The sequence below is a fragment of the Neodiprion pinetum genome, chromosome 1 (genome assembly GCF_021155775.2).
Source record: "Neodiprion pinetum isolate iyNeoPine1 chromosome 1, iyNeoPine1.2, whole genome shotgun sequence".
Taxonomy (NCBI): Eukaryota; Metazoa; Arthropoda; class Insecta; order Hymenoptera; family Diprionidae; genus Neodiprion; species Neodiprion pinetum.
In genome coordinates, this window is record NC_060232.1 from 28,999,240 (window position 1) to 29,017,499 (window position 18,260).

The 18,260-nt window shown below is 39.2% G+C and overlaps 1 protein-coding gene and 2 long non-coding RNA genes across 6 annotated transcripts; 2 read left to right on the forward strand and 1 right to left on the reverse strand.

Annotated features, from left to right (window-relative positions):
- Positions 1 to 2,669: 2,669 nt before the first annotated feature.
- On the forward strand, positions 2,670 to 4,041 carry LOC138190709 (uncharacterized). The gene is made up of 2 exons (XR_011176779.1): positions 2,670 to 3,561; positions 3,686 to 4,041. It is a non-coding gene; the product is annotated as an uncharacterized lncRNA (long non-coding RNA).
- A 1,388-nt stretch (positions 4,042 to 5,429) lies between these two features.
- Positions 5,430 to 7,214, reverse strand: LOC124212745 (WD repeat domain-containing protein 83). The gene is made up of 4 exons (XM_046613127.2): positions 6,944 to 7,214; positions 6,457 to 6,700; positions 6,124 to 6,350; positions 5,430 to 6,000 (listed from the first exon to the last, which is right to left on the reverse strand). The coding sequence occupies exons 1-4, from the start codon at positions 7,008 to 7,010 to the stop codon at positions 5,621 to 5,623; spliced, it is 918 nt and encodes a 305-aa protein (XP_046469083.1). The 5' UTR covers positions 7,011 to 7,214; the 3' UTR covers positions 5,430 to 5,620.
- Positions 7,215 to 7,266: 52 nt separating this feature from the next.
- LOC124212750 (uncharacterized) lies at positions 7,267 to 10,103 on the forward strand. Of its 4 annotated transcripts, none has more exons than XR_006881740.2 (5): positions 7,267 to 7,696; positions 8,287 to 8,399; positions 8,578 to 8,790; positions 8,900 to 9,074; positions 9,136 to 10,103. It is a non-coding gene; the product is annotated as an uncharacterized lncRNA (long non-coding RNA). The 4 variants fall into 4 exon arrangements; XR_006881741.2 differs by having other exon boundaries at positions 7,267 to 7,500; XR_011176777.1 differs by lacking the exon at positions 8,287 to 8,399 and having other exon boundaries at positions 7,272 to 7,500.
- The last annotated feature ends 8,157 nt before the right edge of the window (positions 10,104 to 18,260 follow it).

Here is an 18,260-nt window from a genome sequence, read left to right on the forward strand (position 1 = left end):
TTCCAAAAGACTCCGTATTCGAGTCTCTCGACCATTTGTAAGCATTTGAATATTAACGAGAATTAATTTACTATTTCTTGTCACTCGGCAATTATTTCTCAATCGTTATTCAGTTCAATTATTTAGTCATTACCGATCATTATTCCGTTCAATTGAACTCTGTGATCGTCTGAATGGGCAAAACGCATCTCTGGACTATCTATCGCGTTCCGTGGTACGCTAGATGGGGAGAGATGCTGAGCTCGAAGACTTCGCGTCGAAGAGGACCGCCGACCGTCACGCCACACAATAATGCATGCCCTCCAACCTCCCTCCCGATATCGCTTTGTATTCTGAGAACAACAATCCGCATAGCAATGTATCTAATTTAAAAAGATGCAGATGTGGATTGGGTTTCTAGAGAATTTTCAGGACAAGTTCCCGATAATACAACTTTTTTAATAGTTTAATCTGTCGCGGCCTTATTGCGCGCAGATTAATCACGAGAATTGTACGCAGCTTTTTGCGTGTAAATTAATAACCGGTATCGGACACGTTTTTTTGCGCGTCCATTTGTCAAGTAGCATATAAAAAAAGTTACGCACACTCTATGTGCTGATCTTTCAGCTCTTCGGTCAATTTTTTGACGAATAATCAAGTTGTCTAGTTCCATGCCGCCTTTTGCGCGTGGACTTGATACTTTTCAGTTATGAGAGAAAGTGCGGCATTAGAAAACCTGCGCTCAACGCGCAGGAAAAAAAATCTCGATAGTGTATACTGATAATGGAGAATATTGTTGTAAGCATTTATGAAACATGTCTGAAATGTACAGAAATACTTGTTTAACTGATCGCATTATTTTCTGTTTCACAGAAACAAAACTAATTTTTTAACAAATGCACTGAGAACTTTAGAATGTTCAGTCGAAAAAGATATTCACTTTAATAACCAAAGCAGAAAAAGATGTTTCAAAAAATTTAGAATGTGTTTTTTTCATCAATACAAATAATAATTTAAGCAACGAATATTAAAGCGAATATCATCTTGGACTCGACCCATTTTTTGCCAGTGTTATGGACTTATGTGATTGTGCTAACCATACCTTCGTCTGTTTCAGCTAATAAAACTTTTAGTCTGTTTCAGATAATCAGATTTTCTGTTTTTTTCAGCTAATCAAACTTTTTGTTTGTTTCAGCTAATAAAACTTTCTACCTCTTTCGGTTAATCAAACTTTTTGTCTGTTTCAAATCAAACCTTTTGTTTGTTTCAGCTAATTAAACCTTATGTCTGTTTCAGCTAATCAAACTTTTTGTCTGTTTCAGCTAATAAAACTTTCTACCTCTTTCGGTTAATCAAACTTTTTGTCTGTTTCAGCTAATTAAACCTTATGTCTGTTTCAGCTAATCAAACTTTTTGTCTGTTTCAGCTAATAAAACTTTCTACCTCTTTCGCTTAATCAAACTTTTTGTCTGTTTCAGCTAATCAAACGTTTTAACTTTTTAGCTCATCAAACTTTTTGACGTTTTAGCTAATCAAACTTTTTATCTGTTTCAGCTGCTAATCAAACCTTTTATCAATTTCAGCTTATCAAACCTTTTATCTGTTTCAGCTGCTAATCAAACCTTTTATCAATTTCAGCTTATCAAACCTTTTATCTGTTTCAGCTGCTAATCAAACCTTTTATCAATTTCAGCTTATCAAACCTTTTATCTCTTTCAACTAATCAAACTTTTTGACTGTTGCAGCTAATCAAATCTTCTGTCCGTTTCAATTGATTTGTCCCTTTGTTCGTTACTTATATTTCTTACTCATCTAAGCTAATTATATTTTTGTCTGTATCGACATATGTCACTAATTGTATTTTCATCTGTTCCAGGTAACTGAGTTTTATTGACCATACTGAAAAATCAACGTTTCAATTTTCAGGCTTAGGTCTGGTTCAGGGTCAGTCATCTTGTTTTCTCCGATAGACAGATTTAGCGATGTAGTTCAGAATCATCATGGCCACAAAGTGTGTTAAAATTTGTTCAGCTGTAGTTTTTTTAAATGATTTAACAGTCTTTTATTGCTATCGTTTTAGTGTCAGCGTTTTTTCTCGAATCGCTCACAGGTCATGTTCGGTTTGTATTTCACTGTAGAATTAGGTATACAGCTATGTCGTATTTTAGGGATTGTGCTTATTCTACTCAGATTTGTTTCCATTTCTTCAAAGATTTCTGCATCGTCTTCCAGCAGGTAAATGCCAACGTCTTAGAGCGATTCGTGATTTCGATCTTGGTCTAGTGAATTGTTTTACGTATTTATCAGGTTCTCCATTTTAGTGATTATATCATACCTCATAAGAAAAAAACCGTGCACGAACATCCAAAGTCAATCACAGTTCACCTATAAGATAAAAACAATGGTCCTTCATCAACAATTGAAACAACCATCTTTCATCCATAATTAAAACAGTCATTTTTCATCAATAACTAGTCGGCGGGTTATATGAACTGAAAAATTACTAACAAACTGCGAATATACGGGAATACAAATTGATTGGGTAAAACAATTTACTATATAATTAACATGTGAAAAAAAGTCATCTGTAATTTTTTTCGAAGAACGTAAAATCGATCTTGCCATTATTCTCCGTGGAGTAGGCCTACTGGGGATACCACGTGAAAAAAAACGCGCCAGTCGCTCTACCGCTTGCGGTGGTGTGGAAACGAGCATAAGTGAACTTATTTTCACTAGACAAATACTAACATATTGTAGTTTTTCAAAAGACGATTTTATTTTTTCGTAAATGTAACTCATTGTCAATAAAACTCATGCTTCGATAATGTGTAACGCATGTGGAATCGTAATACATTCGGATTTTTCTAGTTTAGTCGGAGTGAATTCCACGTAAATACATTTTCCTTTTTGATAAATTTCGTTTCTTAATTAAAGTCAACAAAGTGCATATACCTTTGGGAATTTAGAATTAGGCAATTCCATCTTTCTCCCCCGCTTGACCTTTCGCAGTCGAAACAAGTTGTTACAATAAAACACGATATTTGCATAACAAATGAGCACGTCTCCCGTGAAATCCGATAAAGAACAAAAAAACGAAGCTCATTCAGAACCGGTTACTAAAAATGACGAAAGAACGATGTTTAAATTTTGTACATTCGAGATACGGGTAATCCGTCTAAAAGGCCCATTTGCATTATACATACAAAATGGAATACAGTCAGAACTTAACTCCCATCTTCGCTTTTGAATCTATATTGTAGAAATTAGTTTAAAAATGTTTATTACAAATTTATATACTCGCATGATTTCTAGATTACTTAACTGAATCTACTGTTGAATACTTCTTTCAAAAAATCACTACATTCACACACATAAAAAGAAAGGCAACAAATATGATAACTTGCATTTTATAATATTATTAATTGATTTTAGACTCAATTAAAAACCACAAGAGAAATGTTTTGTCGCAGTATACATATAAATTTATTACTTTCGACAGAAAGGAAGTGATCCGTTAATAACGGAAATCACAAATCAGTTGGAATATAAGATGACTATTTGAGTTGGAAAAATTTTCAACGGGTGATTATTGAATTATTGTTACTTACAAAAGAATTGCGAATAAAATGGTGTGTACAAAACGTCGTACTACGTAAGATAATACATAACACGCGTATGCTATGAATATTTTTCTTATACCCCGCAGATACTTGCCAAGGAAGCTGTGAATGACGGACTTCCAGAGAATACATACGTAAAACGCAAGAAAATGATGCACGAATAACAATGTTTTACGCATAAGTTGGCTGCCTCGCCACGAATTCCAACGACCAGTACAGGCATTGTTGCATGGCGATCTTCGCAGGAAGAGTATCGCTTGGAATTTAACGGACCTATGCATATTTCCCCAAAAGGGACAATCAGCCCACCACTGGAACCGGATGCTGTTCCAATAACTCATCAACGATGCATATTTCTTAGATGATTACAAAGTAATTACATGAATTTTCAACCAGTTCCTTGTAATTTTAACATGTGTAATAAAATTCATTAACGTTTCAACGATGTCTTCTCTTCACTTCGTGAAATTCATCTTCTACTTAAGTCTGCAAAATTTGTAAATTCTGTTGGCGGAAATCTATAGAAATACTTCGATAGATCAGAATCTTGTCTCAGAAAAGACCAGTGGTTTTTTGGAAGCAGGAACACTCTTGAAGCTTCCGAGAGGTCTTAGAACCTTTCATCTGTATTTTTGTTGACAGACATATCGTAGATAATTGATGAGAATTTGATTATAAAGAATCCGGAAAATCTACCTTTGGTGATATCAGTCGTCAGTTTTCGATATCCTATACATAGTATTATTATTAGGGGTTACTGGAAAAGTGCTAAAATTCCGTATAAAATAGTGTCGACTTTGTCGGGAATACATATTCTGAAACTCAAAATTCCTAACAATCAATACCAGCACTGCCATAAATGTATAATATATAATAGTACTTTTTATGTAGAAAGGCTTAGATTTTCCGCTGTAAATAAACTGCTTTTTTTAAAAATCACGGAAATCTAACGTCAGTTAAGAAATTATTTTTATACGTCAGCTGCATCTTCTTTTGGAATGAAGATATGAGCGTTGACTGAAGATACATATTATTATATTCAGTTAACGGTGCGAGTTAAGTATTAAACATATGTACAGAAATTATATAAGGTACAATTTCTTGAGATGAGATCAATTCAAATAACCCTTTCTGCAGTAATTGGACGCCAAGGAGACTAAGAACGGAGTTCAAGACCTCGTGAAAGGCTACAACTGGGAAGATACAAATCTTTCTGCACACGCACGTTTATGTGGGGTATTAGGAAGTCAATTCGACCATTATTCGAAATCATAAAAGCTTTCGTAAATAATCCAAACTGGTTATATAAACTTTTTTTAGGAAGCGAAAAATCATTTGTCTCAAAAGTGATTTGTACGAGCCCACCTGGACTAATTAAACCCGCAGGAACTCAGAAAACGCATCAAAAAGAGCGTAGGACCAAGAGTAGAAAAATGAATCCCACCAATTGCGATTTTGCCCTAGTTTGAATAATCGGGAAACTTCAGAAAACAGGAACTGATGAAATAACAATAGATTCCCAAGAGGTAATGAATATTACGCATACTTTTTCTATGAAGTAACTGATTTATGTGTTTGTATTAACTCAAATACCTAAAAACAGACTAGAATACAGGAATACAAAGTTCACCCGCAACAGTCGTACGTGTACAGAGTTACAAAAACGATTATCCTAGCTGTTTCAGTCAAGACAAGCTTGAATAATGACAGATGAATCAAGCTCGTATAGACGACGCTCCAATGTACCAACATGAATATTGCACAGATCAGAATTTTTAGCAAAAGCAAAAATTAAGTAGTTTTGCATGCATGGCCGTAGGTACTTATCACTTAAAAAAAGGAGGTACAGTGAAACTTCTCGTAACGAACACCTCGGAATAACGGATTCTTCTTTACAACGTAAAATCTAAAAATCTCCAGCAGTAGAATTAACAGGTAAAGATATTTTCAGTGCCAAAGGTGTCTGCTATTGGGAAGTTTCACTGCAGTATTTTATTTGCGCAGACAAGTCGACAAGTTTATTAATATTTTGAATCATTTTCGTCCGTATCCCACATCAGTATCGTACCACCACTGGCTGCTAAAATACAGTTTCTCTGTGGATGTATGCAAATCGAAACAACGGGATGTATCTTTTCTGATAGATTGTTGTCTGACAATTTCTGCACCACTTTTTGCGTTACCAAGTCCCAAATCCATAATTTTCCATCTCCAGAACCAGATAAAATGTGTGTATCTTTGCAATCGACACTCGATTCCAAGCACAAATCATCTGCTGCATGCCCTGTGAATTCCCCAAGTAACTCTCCGGTATCTTTATCCATTAAGCGTATCACTCCGTCCCCACAGCTGATTACTATGCACTGACCATCTCTGGTAAAACTTGCGCATGTTGCTGCCTCTAAAAATGTAATCAAAATAAAACGAGAATGAAAATTTTCCATAATGAGATGCGATATTGTGAACGTTATAAATATTTAGCATATTTTTGACGAAAGAATGATGTATCCTGACACTTTTATACCTCCTACGTAATCAACCAGCAGTTCACCAATACGTATGTCATATCTGCGTATTCTACTGTCATAAGAAGCTGCCAAGATTTCATGATCTGTAACTCTGATGCTCGAAACTGTGTCCTTCGCTTCTCGAAGGGTTTGCACAGGATCCTGACTTCGAGAGCGAATATCCCAACACATAACTGAGTTATCATGAGATCCAGAGATTGCCATGGTTGATTCCTCATTAAACCTGTATGAAAATTATGCCTCAGAAAGTTCATGGACCTTTTGAAACAGCTGAAAAATTATTCCAATTTGAAAGCGCAGTACGACATGGCAGTCGAAGCAATGATCACCTTACAGTAGTTACTGGCCCTGCATGTCCTCTGAGTCTTCGAACAGGGTTGCCAGTGGCAACATCCCAAACAATTACAGATTTATCCATTCCGCACGAAACAACTTGACTACTGTCGCATGATGCACAAGCGTCGAGTACTTCGTTGGCGTGACCGCCATATGTTTTGAGAGCTACGCTTCTGTACGGATTCCAGAGTTTCACTTTTTTGTCTGACCCGCAGGTAAGACAATAGGAGCCATCAACTACAAAATAAATAAATTGAATAATTAGATCAAGCTAGAACAAAGGTACTTCGTTTTAGATATATTGGAAGCATACAATTTCAATACAAAGAAAAACAATAAGTTTTCTTACAATGCATTTTGACCAGCATAAACATGCGTTGAGATAAATGTTTGAACGAAAGTGAGAAAATTATTGTTCACATTGTCTCATCACATAAAACGTTAATATTCTAGCATAATGTTGCGAGGTTATGATCTTACCATTAAACCGCACAGCTCGTACAGCTCCCTGTTTGCATTCTATACTGTTAATAAATTTCAATTCCATGTTTGCATTATGAAACGACTCAACAAATTACTTTAAACATCACAAAGTACTTTCAAGCGACGATAATATCATCACAATTTCTATCAGACAAGGCCACGAGAGATGGTGTATTTAGAAATTATTGCAAATAAACCAATATCCTACAGTGGAATTAGCTTTTCTAGATTTAACAAACTGGTTATATGAAATATTTCCCAGGTAGCATTTCATGCGCCGTCAGATCATGCAAGACCCTGATCGGCAGCGCCATGCGGCAGAATAATGCATGATTGCTGTATGGCGACGCAAAACCAGGCAAAACAAGCGAGCAAACAGCAAAGCTGTATGGGACTGTCAAACAGAGCTTGCTGCAGCATTCATGCGACGTCTGCCGCAATTATGTTCTTCGTACTTCGCAAGCTTCGTGCACGTACGCACAGGATGCTTATACCCTATATATTACATACAATAATAGCGGGAACCGGGGAACTTGGGCTTCCCAGTAAAACGTGTAAATATATAGTCGACGATATTTTATCAGCCGTAAGGCATACACGTGCTGGAAGGGAAACAAAAAGAAATACATTACCTCATTTCACAGCATAAGTGTTTCAAATTATCTTTCAAAATTAATGCACATATGGAGACCTGCATGTCGTGTCCAAATGTTGTCATATAATACAATATTACCTATATCAGCTCACTTTGTAAGCTAAATTTTTGGCCATTGCTATTACTTTTACGTACGAAAGTGATATTTCGGCTAATTTAAAGTCACGTAATTCTCAGAGATTTGTATTTGTTGCCTCTATTATAACGATATGCAATATTATTAATAATTTCTGTAGCTTTTCTATATACATGCCTGAATCATGATTAGGCTGAAACTAAACCTCTTTAGTCAACTCACATAGGCAACGGTGTAATCGTTTGAATGACTGTAGAATGGCGAGGCATGCCGATGCTAATCCTTATTTACGTTGCAATATCGTCAATAATGATAGTTCTGAGGAAATATCTTTGAATAATGGAAACGTAGCATCTATTTTATCAAATGACAGTCCTCCTTACGAACCGCAAAGTTCAGTTACGTGGAATAACTTAGCTCACGAGGCGAAAGATAATTCTTCCGAATATGGGTGTTCAAATTCAGATGCTATCTGTGAAGATGATAGTAACAGTCAGTCTATGGGTGAAGAAGGCAGTACTCGATTAAAAAATTGCTTTCGAACACAGTTAGCTGATTGTTTTATTGAGAATAACATCGACAATGTTCAGGTGAACTCAATACTTACAGTTCTCAGATCACATTGCTGTTTGGCTTCTCGTCCAGAAGATGTAAGAATATTGATTGGGACTTGCAATCGTCGCGTTGAATTGATTGATGTTGAACGCGGAAAATATTGGCATGTAAGTTTTGTTGCTGGAATTTTAAAAGAACTTTTCAAACACACATATGCCATACCTAATATCTTAGAAATTGATGTTAGTACTGATGGAGCTGCTGGTGCAAAAGACGGTTCAACTCAGTATTGGCCTATCCAGTTCTGAATAATAAATATTCCTGATAGCTCTATACTTATCGCAGGTGTCTATTATGGGAAGGGTAAGCCGAAAGATCCGAACAATTTCTTTAAAATGTTCACAAATGAAGTCCAAGAGGTTTTCGCCAGCGGTGGTATCCACTTCAGGAATCATTTAGTAAAAATAAAGTTCAGATGCTTCATAGCTGATGCTCCGGATAGATTCCTTGGAGGTATTCCAAGAGTTTGAAGAAGATCCTGAAAGACAACGATCTCTAGTAAGCATTATAGTTTTATCATATCACCCGATACTGTATTTTTTCTCGGGTGGTAACTAATTTCAGTGACGTTTATTGCAAGTTTAAAAACGAGTGATATGGATTTCAGAGACACTATCTTATTAACGTTGGTGGTGTCACAGCTAGAGATGCTCTTAACCAATTTCTGAAGGAAGCCATGACGGATAGCCTGACACAAAAATTCTCTTGGACTGGAAAGTCTGTTTCAGATAAAGAGAATCTCCGACCGTTATTTAATACCTGTATCGGAAAGGTATTTTTTGGTATGTATGACTAAGATTATTGTTATTGACTAATAATACGTTTCGATGATTGTTTACGCAGTTGCCTTACGTGAGTGTCGAACAATACCACAGCCACATGATAGTACAGAATTTGCGAGACTGATGCAAGAGGCAATTCGGGGCACACAAAAAAGATTACGGGATGCAAAACGACGTGCCAATCGCTCTGTCCATGTGGAGGGTTGCAGACAAAAATATATGGCTGAAATGGCTCACCGTTACGAGGTTGAACACTCAGGACAATGACACTGCGGAATAAGAGACCCACAATTTGCCTATTAAAGATCCTACGTGTATTCAAACATACGTACCTATGTACTTTGTTTGACTAAGAAATATTTTAGTACGTATAGCTGTGATGTCAGTTTTTATGTTTATGCTCAAGCATAGTATTTATAATTGGTACTGCAGCTGTGATATCCACAAGTGACATGTAACTATATGTTTTCCAATGAAACATTATACCTATATCAACAAATGCGGCGGGTTTGTACTAACATAGCTATAAAATAGCTAACATTTGGATACTGTAGACGCTTTTGGTATCTGGTATAAATTTTAGTGTTCTGACATTTATATGAAGTATTAATTTTTATTTTTTGATTTCAAATACTTCATTATTATCTACTATTCTACTCATTTGATATCAGTTTATCAATACTATTATAAACTGTAGTTGATAATTTTAAGCTACAACGTATAAAAGATATTTATATTAATAACTGTACCATGGTAGAAGAGACCTTCTCTTCTAGTCTTGTTGTAGACATAGATTTGAAAGTCAGTGTTTTTCTTGTTCATTTTTGCTCGCCAATAACTGTCACACGTTTATAACTAATTATCTTTAAGTAAAAGTAAAAAATATGCAAACTTATATTATACCTATATATGTATATGGATGTAATATATCATATATTTTACTATAGCCGCATATTAATAATATAAAATATAAATATTATTATAATTATATAGTATAACGATTATAGTCGACGAATGACCTGCCATGTTCTGTGATTTTGAACATTGTATTTTGAATAAATGAGAAAATCTTACGATATATAGTTTTCTTTTTTTTTTATTTGCCAATGAGAACCTGTGCCTTCTGCTCTTCGTGAATACCGGCAAACCCTTCGAGAATCATGAATGATCTGCAGCCAGCTTCTGTCGAAAGCACACATGCGCACGTCTCCTACAACTGCGGAAACAGGCAGATAATGGTCTGCCGCCAGAGCCATGCACGCGCCACGTGACGACCATAGCGTGAACTTGCGACAGAATGCTACCTGGGTTGCGGCATTGCGTTTGTAACGTGTACTCGGAACGTATCTGGTTTTTCAGCTGACTGCGAGGAACTTTGATAATGGCACGAAACGTCCGGTATTACAAAAATATCATGGAAGGAGTGGTATCAAGATATGAAACCCTAGCTCGAGTTTATCGTCGAATACCTCCTGAGATGTTTCAACGGTAGAGTTGAGGACTTGCTGCAGAACAACAGAGAATTACCGATTGCGCCATGATGCTGGCTGCATTCACCTTGGTAATAGCACAGTCTACAGGGTAGGGGTGGAGTAGGGTAGGGTAAGGTTGGGTAGCGTAGGACGAACAGGAGAGAAACGGTGAGCGAAAAAGCACTTTTCAAAATCGCAGAAATTTTCGCCAAGAACACAAATGGTTAGCCTTACTTTTTTTTTGGGCAAAAAACTTTAGGTCTCAGATTCAATTTAAATGACCCTTATCTGACCAATTGGACCCTCAGGAACTCAGAAATCGCAGCGAAAAGAGCGTAGGACCAACAGGAGAGAAATGGCGAGCGAAAAAGCACCTGCTAAAAAATGTCGAAAATTCGGGTTCTGGTTTTTTGGCTGTAACTTTTGATGCGTTGATCGCAGCGTATTAAGACTGCGCCCAAACGATTTCTCTCGCAAGATTACGTCGATGTAGTGCGCCAAAGAATTGATTCCAGCACTTTTCAAAATCGCGAAAATTTTCGCCAAAAACACAAAGGGGTTAGCCTTACTTTTTTTTTGGGCAAAAAACTTTTGGTCTCGGATTCGATTCAAATGACCCTCATCCGACCAATTAAACCCTCAGGAACTCAGAAATCGCAGCGAAAAGAGCGTAGGACCAACAGGAGAGAAATAGCGAGCGAAAACGCACCTGCTGAAAAATGTCGTAAATTCGGGTTCTGGTTTTTTGGCTGTAACTTTCGATGCGTTGATCGCAGCGTATTGAGCCTGCGCCCAATCGATTTCTCTCGCGAAATTACGTCGATACAGTGCGCCAAAGAATTGATTCCAGCACTTTTCAAAATCGCGAAAATTTTCGCCAAAAACACAAAGGGGTTAGCCTTACTTTTTTTTTGGGCAAAAAACTTTTGATCTCGGATTCGATTTAAACGACCCTTATCCGACGTATCGGACCCTCAGGAACTCAGAAATCGCAGCGAAAAGAGCGTAGGACCAACAGGAGAGAAATGGCGAGCGAAAACGCACCTGCTGAAAAATGTCGAAAATTCAGGTTCTGGTTTTTTTGCTGTAACTTCTGATGCGTTGATCGCAGCGTATTGGGACTGCGCCCAATCGATTTCTCTCGCGAAATTACGTCGATATAGAGCGCCAAAGAATTGATTCCAGCACTTTTCAAAATCGCGAAAATTTTCGCCAAAAACACAAAGGGGTTAGCCTTTCTTTTTTTTTGGGCAAAAAACTTTTGGTCTCGGATTCGATTCAAATGACCCTCATCCGACCAATTGGACACTCAGGAACTCAGAAATCGCAGCGAAAAGAGCGTAGGACCAACAGGAGAGAAATAGCGAGCGAAAACGCACCTGCTGAAAAATGTCGTAAATTCGGGTTCTGGTTTTTTGGCTGTAACTTTCGATGCGTTGATCGCAGCGTATTGAGCCTGCGCCCAATCGATTTCTCTCGCGAAATTACGTCGATATAGTGCGCCAGAGAATTGATTCCAGCACTTTTCAAAATCGCGAAAATTTTCGCCAAAAACACAAAGGGGTTAGCCTTACTTTTTTTTTGGGCAAAAAACTTTTGGTCTCAGATTCGATTCAAATGACCCTCATCCGACCAATTGGACCCTCAGGAACTCAGAAATCGCAGCGAAAAGAGCGTTGGACCAACAGGAGAGAAATGGCAAGCGAAAACGCACCAGCTAAAATATGTCGAAAATTCAGGTTCTGGTTTTTTTGCTGTAACTTCTGATGCGTTGATCGCAGCGCATTGGGCCTGCGCCCAATCGATTTCTCTCGCAAAATTACGTCGATATAGTGCGCCAAAGAATTGATTCCAGCACTTTTCAAAATCGCGAAAATTTTCGCCAAAAACACAAAGGGGTTAGCCTTACTTTTTTTTTGGGCAAAAAACTTTTAATCTCAGATTCGATTTAAATGACCCTTATCTGACCAATTGGACCCTTAGGAACTCAGAAATCGCAGCGAAAAGAGCAAAGGACCAACAGGAGAGAAATGGCGAGCGAAAAAGCACCTGCTGAAAAATGTCAAAAATTCGGGTTCTGGTTTTTTGACTGTAACTTTTGATGCGTTGATCGCAGCGTATTAAGACTGCGCCCAAACGATTTCTCTCGCAAAATTACGTCGATGTAGTGCGCCAAAGAATTGATTCCAGCACTTTTCAAAATCGCGAAAATTTTCGCCAAAAACACAAAGGGGTTAGCCTTACTTTTTTTTTGGGCAAAAAACTTTTGATCTCGGATTCGATTTAAACGACCCTTATCCGACCTATCGGACCCTCAGGAACTCAGAAATCGCAGCGAAAAGAGCGTAGGACCAACAGGAGAGAAATGGCGAGCGAAAACGCACCTGCTGAAAAATGTCGAAAATTCGGGTTCCGGTTTTTTGGCTGTAACTTTTGATGCGCTGATCGCAGCGTCTTGTGACTGCGCCCAATCGATTCCTCTCGCAAAATTACGTCGATATAGAGCGCCAAAGAATTGATTCCAGCACTTTTCAAAATCGCGAAAATTTTCGCCAAAAACACAAAGGGGTTAGCCTTACTTTTTTTTTGGGCAAAAAACTTTTGGTCTCGGATTCGATTCTAATGACCCTCATCCGACCAATTGGACCCTCAGGAACTCAGAAATCGCAGCGAAAAGAGCGTAGGACCAACAGGAGAGAAATAGCGAGCGAAAACGCACCTGCTGAAAAATGTCGTAAATTCGGGTTCTGGTTTTTTGGCTGTAACTTTTGATGCGTTGATCGCAGCGTATTAAGACTGCGCCCAAACGATTTCTCTCGCAAAATTACGTCGATGTAGTGCGCCAAAGAATTGATTCCAGCACTTTTCAAAATCGCGAAAATTTTCGCCAAAAACACAAAGGGGTTAGCCTTACTTTTTTTTTGGGCAAAAAACTTTTGGTCTCGGATTCGATTCAAATGACCCTCATCCGACCAATTGGACCCTCAGGAACTCAGAAATCGCAGCGAAAAGAGCGTAGGACCAACAGGAGAGAAATAGCGAGCGAAAACGCACCTGCTGCAAAATGTCGTAAATTCGGGTTCTGGTTTTTTGGCTGTAACTTTCGATGCGTTGATCGCAGCGTATTGAGCCTGCGCCCAATCGATTTCTCTCGCGAAATTACGTCGATATAGTGCGCCAAAGAATTGATTCCAGCACTTTTCAAAATCGCGAAAATTTTCGCCAAAAACACAAAGGGGTTAGCCTTACTTTTTTTTTGGGCAAAAAACTTTTGGTCTCAGATTCGATTCAAATGACCCTCATCCGACCAATAGGACCCTCAGGAACTCAGAAATCGCAGCGAAAAGAGCGTAGGACCAACAGGAGAGAAATGGCAAGCGAAAACGCACCTGCTGAAAAATGTCAAAAATTCGGGTTCTGGTTTTTTGGCTGTAACTTTTGATGCGTTGATCGCAGCGTATTAGGACTGCGCCCAAACGATTTCTCTCGCAAAATTACGTCGATGTAGTGCGCCAAAGAATTGATTTCAGCACTTTTCAAAATCGCGAAAATTTTCGCCAAAAACATAAAGGGGTTAGCCTTACTTTTTTTTTGGGCAAAAAACTTTTGATCTCGGATTCGATTTAAACGACCCTTATCCGACCTATCGGACCCTCAGGAACTCAGAAATCGCAGCGAAAAGAGCGTAGGACCAACAGGAGAGAAATGGCGAGCGAAAACGCACCTGCTGAAAAATGTCGAAAATTCGGGTTATGGTTTTTTGGCTGTAACTTTTGATGCGTTGATCGCAGCGTCTTGGGACTGCGCCCAATCGATTCCTCTCGCAAAATTACGTCGATATAGAGCGCCAAAGAATTGATTCCAGCACTTTTCAAAATCGCGAAAATTTTCGCCAAAAACACAAAGGGGTTAGCCTTACTTTTTTTTTGGGCAAAAAACTTTTGGTCTCGGATTCGATTCAAATGACCCTCATCCGACCAATTGGACCCTCAGGAACTCAGAAATCGCAGCGAAAAGAGCGTAGGACCAACAGGAGAGAAATAGCGAGCGAAAACGCACCTGCTGAAAAATGTCGAAAATTCAGGTTCTGGTTTTTTTGCTGTAACTTCTGATGCGTTGATCGCAGCGCATTGGGCCTGCGCCCAATCGATTTCTCTCGCAAAATCACGTCGATATAGTGCGCCAAAGAATTGATTCCAGCACTTTTCAAAATCGCGAAAATTTTCGCCAAAAACACAAAGGGGTTAGCCTTACTTTTTTTTTGGGCAAAAAACTTTTAATCTCAGATTCGATTTAAATGACCCTTATCTGACCAATTGGACCCTTGGGAACTCAGAAATCGCAGCGAAAAGAGCAAAGGACCAACAGGAAAGAAATGGCGAGCGAAAAAGCACCTGCTGAAAAATGTCGAAAATTCGGGTTCCGGTTTTTTGGCTGTAACTTTTGATGCGTTGATCGCAGCGTCTTGGGACTGCGCCCAATCGATTCCTCTCGCAATATTACGTCGATATAGAGCGCCAAAGAATTGATTCCAGCACTTTTCAAAATCGCGAAAATTTTCGCCAAAAACACAAAGGGGTTAGCCTTACTTTTTTTTTGGGCAAAAAACTTTTGGTCTCGGATTCGATTCTAATGACCCTCATCCGACCAATTGGACCCTCAGGAACTCAGAAATCGCAGCGAAAAGAGCGTAGGACCAACAGGAGAGAAATAGCGAGCGAAAACGCACCTGCTGAAAAATGTCGTAAATTCGGGTTCGGGTTTTTTGGCTGTAACTTTCGATGCGTTGATCGCAGCGTATTGAGCCTGCGCCCAATTGATTTCTCTCGCGAAATTACGTCGATATAGTGCGCCAAAGAATTGATTCCAGCACTTTTCAAAATCGCGAAAATTTTCGCCAAAAACACAAAGGGGTTAGCCTTACTTTTTTTTTGGGCAAAAAACTTTTGGTCTCAGATTCGATTCAAATGACCCTCATCCGACCAATTGGACCCTCAGGAACTCAGAAATCGCAGCGAAAAGAGCGTAGGACCAACAGGAGAGAAATGGCAAGCGAAAACGCACCTGCTGAAAAATGTCGAAAATTCAGGTTCTGGTTTTTTTGCTGTAACTTCTGATGCGTTGATCGCAGCGCATTGGGCCTGCGCCCAATCGATTTCTCTCGCAAAATTACGTCGATATAGTGCGCCAAAGAATTGATTCCAGCACTTTTCAAAATCGCGAAAATTTTCGCCAAAAACACAAAGGGGTTAGCCTTACTTTTTTTTTGGGCGAAAAACTTTTAATCTCAGATTCGATTTAAATGACCCTTATCTGACCAATTGGACCCTTAGGAACTCAGAAATCGCAGCGAAAAGAGCAAAGGACCAACAGGAAAGAAATGGCGAGCAAAAAAGCACCTGCTGAAAAATGTCAAAAATTCGGGTTCTGGTTTTTTGGCTGTAACTTTTGATGCGTTGATCGCAGCGTATTAAGACTGCGCCCAAACGATTTCTCTCGCAAAATTACGTCGATATAGAGCGCCAAAGAATTGATTCCAGCACTTTTCAAAATCGCGAAAATTTTCGCCAAAAACACAAAGGGGTTAGCCTTACTTTTTTTTTGGGCAAAAAACTTTTGGTCTCGGATTCGATTCAAATGACCCTCATCCGACCAACTGGACCCTCAGGAACTCAGAAATCGCAGCGAAAAGAGCGTAGGAACAACAGGAGAGAAATAGCGAGCGAAAACGCACCTGCTGAAAAATGTCGTAAATTCGGGTTCTGGTTTTTTGGCTGTAACTTTCGATGCGTTGATCGCAGCGTATTGAGCCTGCGCCCAATCGATTTCTCTCGCGAAATTACGTCGATATAGTGCGCCAAAGAATTGATTCCAGCACTTTTCAAAATCGCGAAAATTTTCGCCAAAAACACAAAGGGGTTAGCCTTACTTTTTTTTTGGGCAAAAAACTTTTGGTCTCAGATTCGATTCAAATGACCCTCATCCGACCAATTGGACCCTCAGGAACTCAGAAATCGCAGCGAAAAGAGCGTAGGACCAACAGGAGAGAAATGGCAAGCGAAAACGCACCTGCTGAAAAATGTCGAAAATTCAGGTTCTGGTTTTTTAGCTGTAACTTCTGATGCGTTGATCGCAGCGCATTGGGCGTGCGCCCAATCGATTTCTCTCGCAAAATTACGTCGATATAGTGCGCCAAAGAATTGATTCCAGCACTTTTCAAAATCGCGAAAATTCTCGCCAAAAACACAAAGGGGTTAGCCTTACTTTTTTTTTGGGCAAAAAACTTTTGGTCTCAGATTCGATTTAAATGACCCTTATCTGACCAATTGGACCCTCAGGAACTCAGAAATCGCAGCGAAAAGAGCGTAGGACCAACAGAAGACAAATGGCGAGCGAAAACGCACCTGCTGAAAAATGTCGAAAATTCAGGTTCTGGTTTTTTAGCTGTAACTTCTGATGCGTTGATCGCAGCGCATTGGGCGTGCGCCCAATCGATTTCTCTCGCAAAATTACGTCGATATAGTGCGCCAAAGAATTGATTCCAGCACTTTTCAAAATCGCGAAAATTCTCGCCAAAAACACAAAGGGGTTAGCCTTACTTTTTTTTGGGGCAAAAAACTTTTGGTCTCAGATTCGATTTAAATGACCCTTATCTGACCAATTGGACCCTCAGGAACTCAGAAATCGCAGCGAAAAGAGCGTAGGACCAACAGAAGACAAATGGCGAGCGAAAACGCACCTGCTGAAAAATGTCGAAAATTCGGGTTCTGGTTTTTTGGCTGTAACTATTGATGCGTTGATCGCAGCGTATTGGGACTGCGCCCAATCGATTCCTCTCGCAAAATTACGTCGATATAGAGCGCCATAGAATTGATTCTAGCACTTTTCAAAATCGCGAAAATTTTCGCCAAAAACACAAAGGGGTTAGCCTTACTTTTTTTTTGGGCAAAAAACTTTTGGTCTCGGATTCGATTCAAACGACCCTTATCTGACCTATCGGACCCTCAGGAACCCAGAAGTCGCAGCGAAAAGAGCGTAGGACCAACAGGAGAGAAATGGCGAGCGAAAACGCACCTGCTGAAAAATGTCGAAAATTTGGGTTCTGGTTTTTTGGCTGTAACTTTTGATGCGTTGATCGCAGCGTCTTGGGACTGCGCCCAATCGATTCGTCTCGCAAAGTTACGTCGATATAGAGCGCCAAAGAATTGATTCCAGCACTTTTCAAAATCGCGAAAATTTTCGCCAAAAACGCAAAGGGGTTAGCCTTACTTTTTTTTTGGGCAAAAAACTTTTGGTCTCAGATTCGATTCAAATGACCCTCATCCGACCAATTGGACCCTCAGAAACTCAGAAATCGCAGCGAAAAGAGCGTAGGACCAACAGGAGAGAAATGGCGAGCGAAAACGCACCTGCTGAAAAATGTCGAAAATTCGGGTTCTGGTTTTTTGGCTGAAACTTTTGATGCGTTGATCGCAGCGTCTTGGGACTGCGCCCAATCGATTCCTCTCGCAAAATCACGTCGATATAGAGCGCCAAAGAATTGATTCTAGCACTTTTCAAAATCGCGAAAATTTTCGCCAAAAACACAAAGGGGTTAGCCTTACTTTTTTTTTGGGCAAAAAACTTTTGGTCTCAGATTCGATTTAAACGACCCTTATCCGACCTATCGGACCCTCAGGAACTCAGAAATCGCAGCGAAAAGAGCGTAGGACCA

Excerpts from the sequence above, each read along its gene's own strand:
- LOC124212745 (XM_046613127.2), bottom strand. The coding sequence starts at position 7,010 with ATGGAATTGAAATTTATTAACAGTATAGAATGCAAACAGGGAGCTGTA. Across the intron at positions 6,701-6,943 it reads ACGAGCTGTGCGGTTTAATG|TTGATGGCTCCTATTGTCTT; the intron begins GTAAGATCATAA and ends TTTATTTTGTAG. Across the intron at positions 6,351-6,456 it reads GGGCCAGTAACTACTGTAAG|GTTTAATGAGGAATCAACCA; the intron begins GTGATCATTGCT and ends ATTTTCATACAG.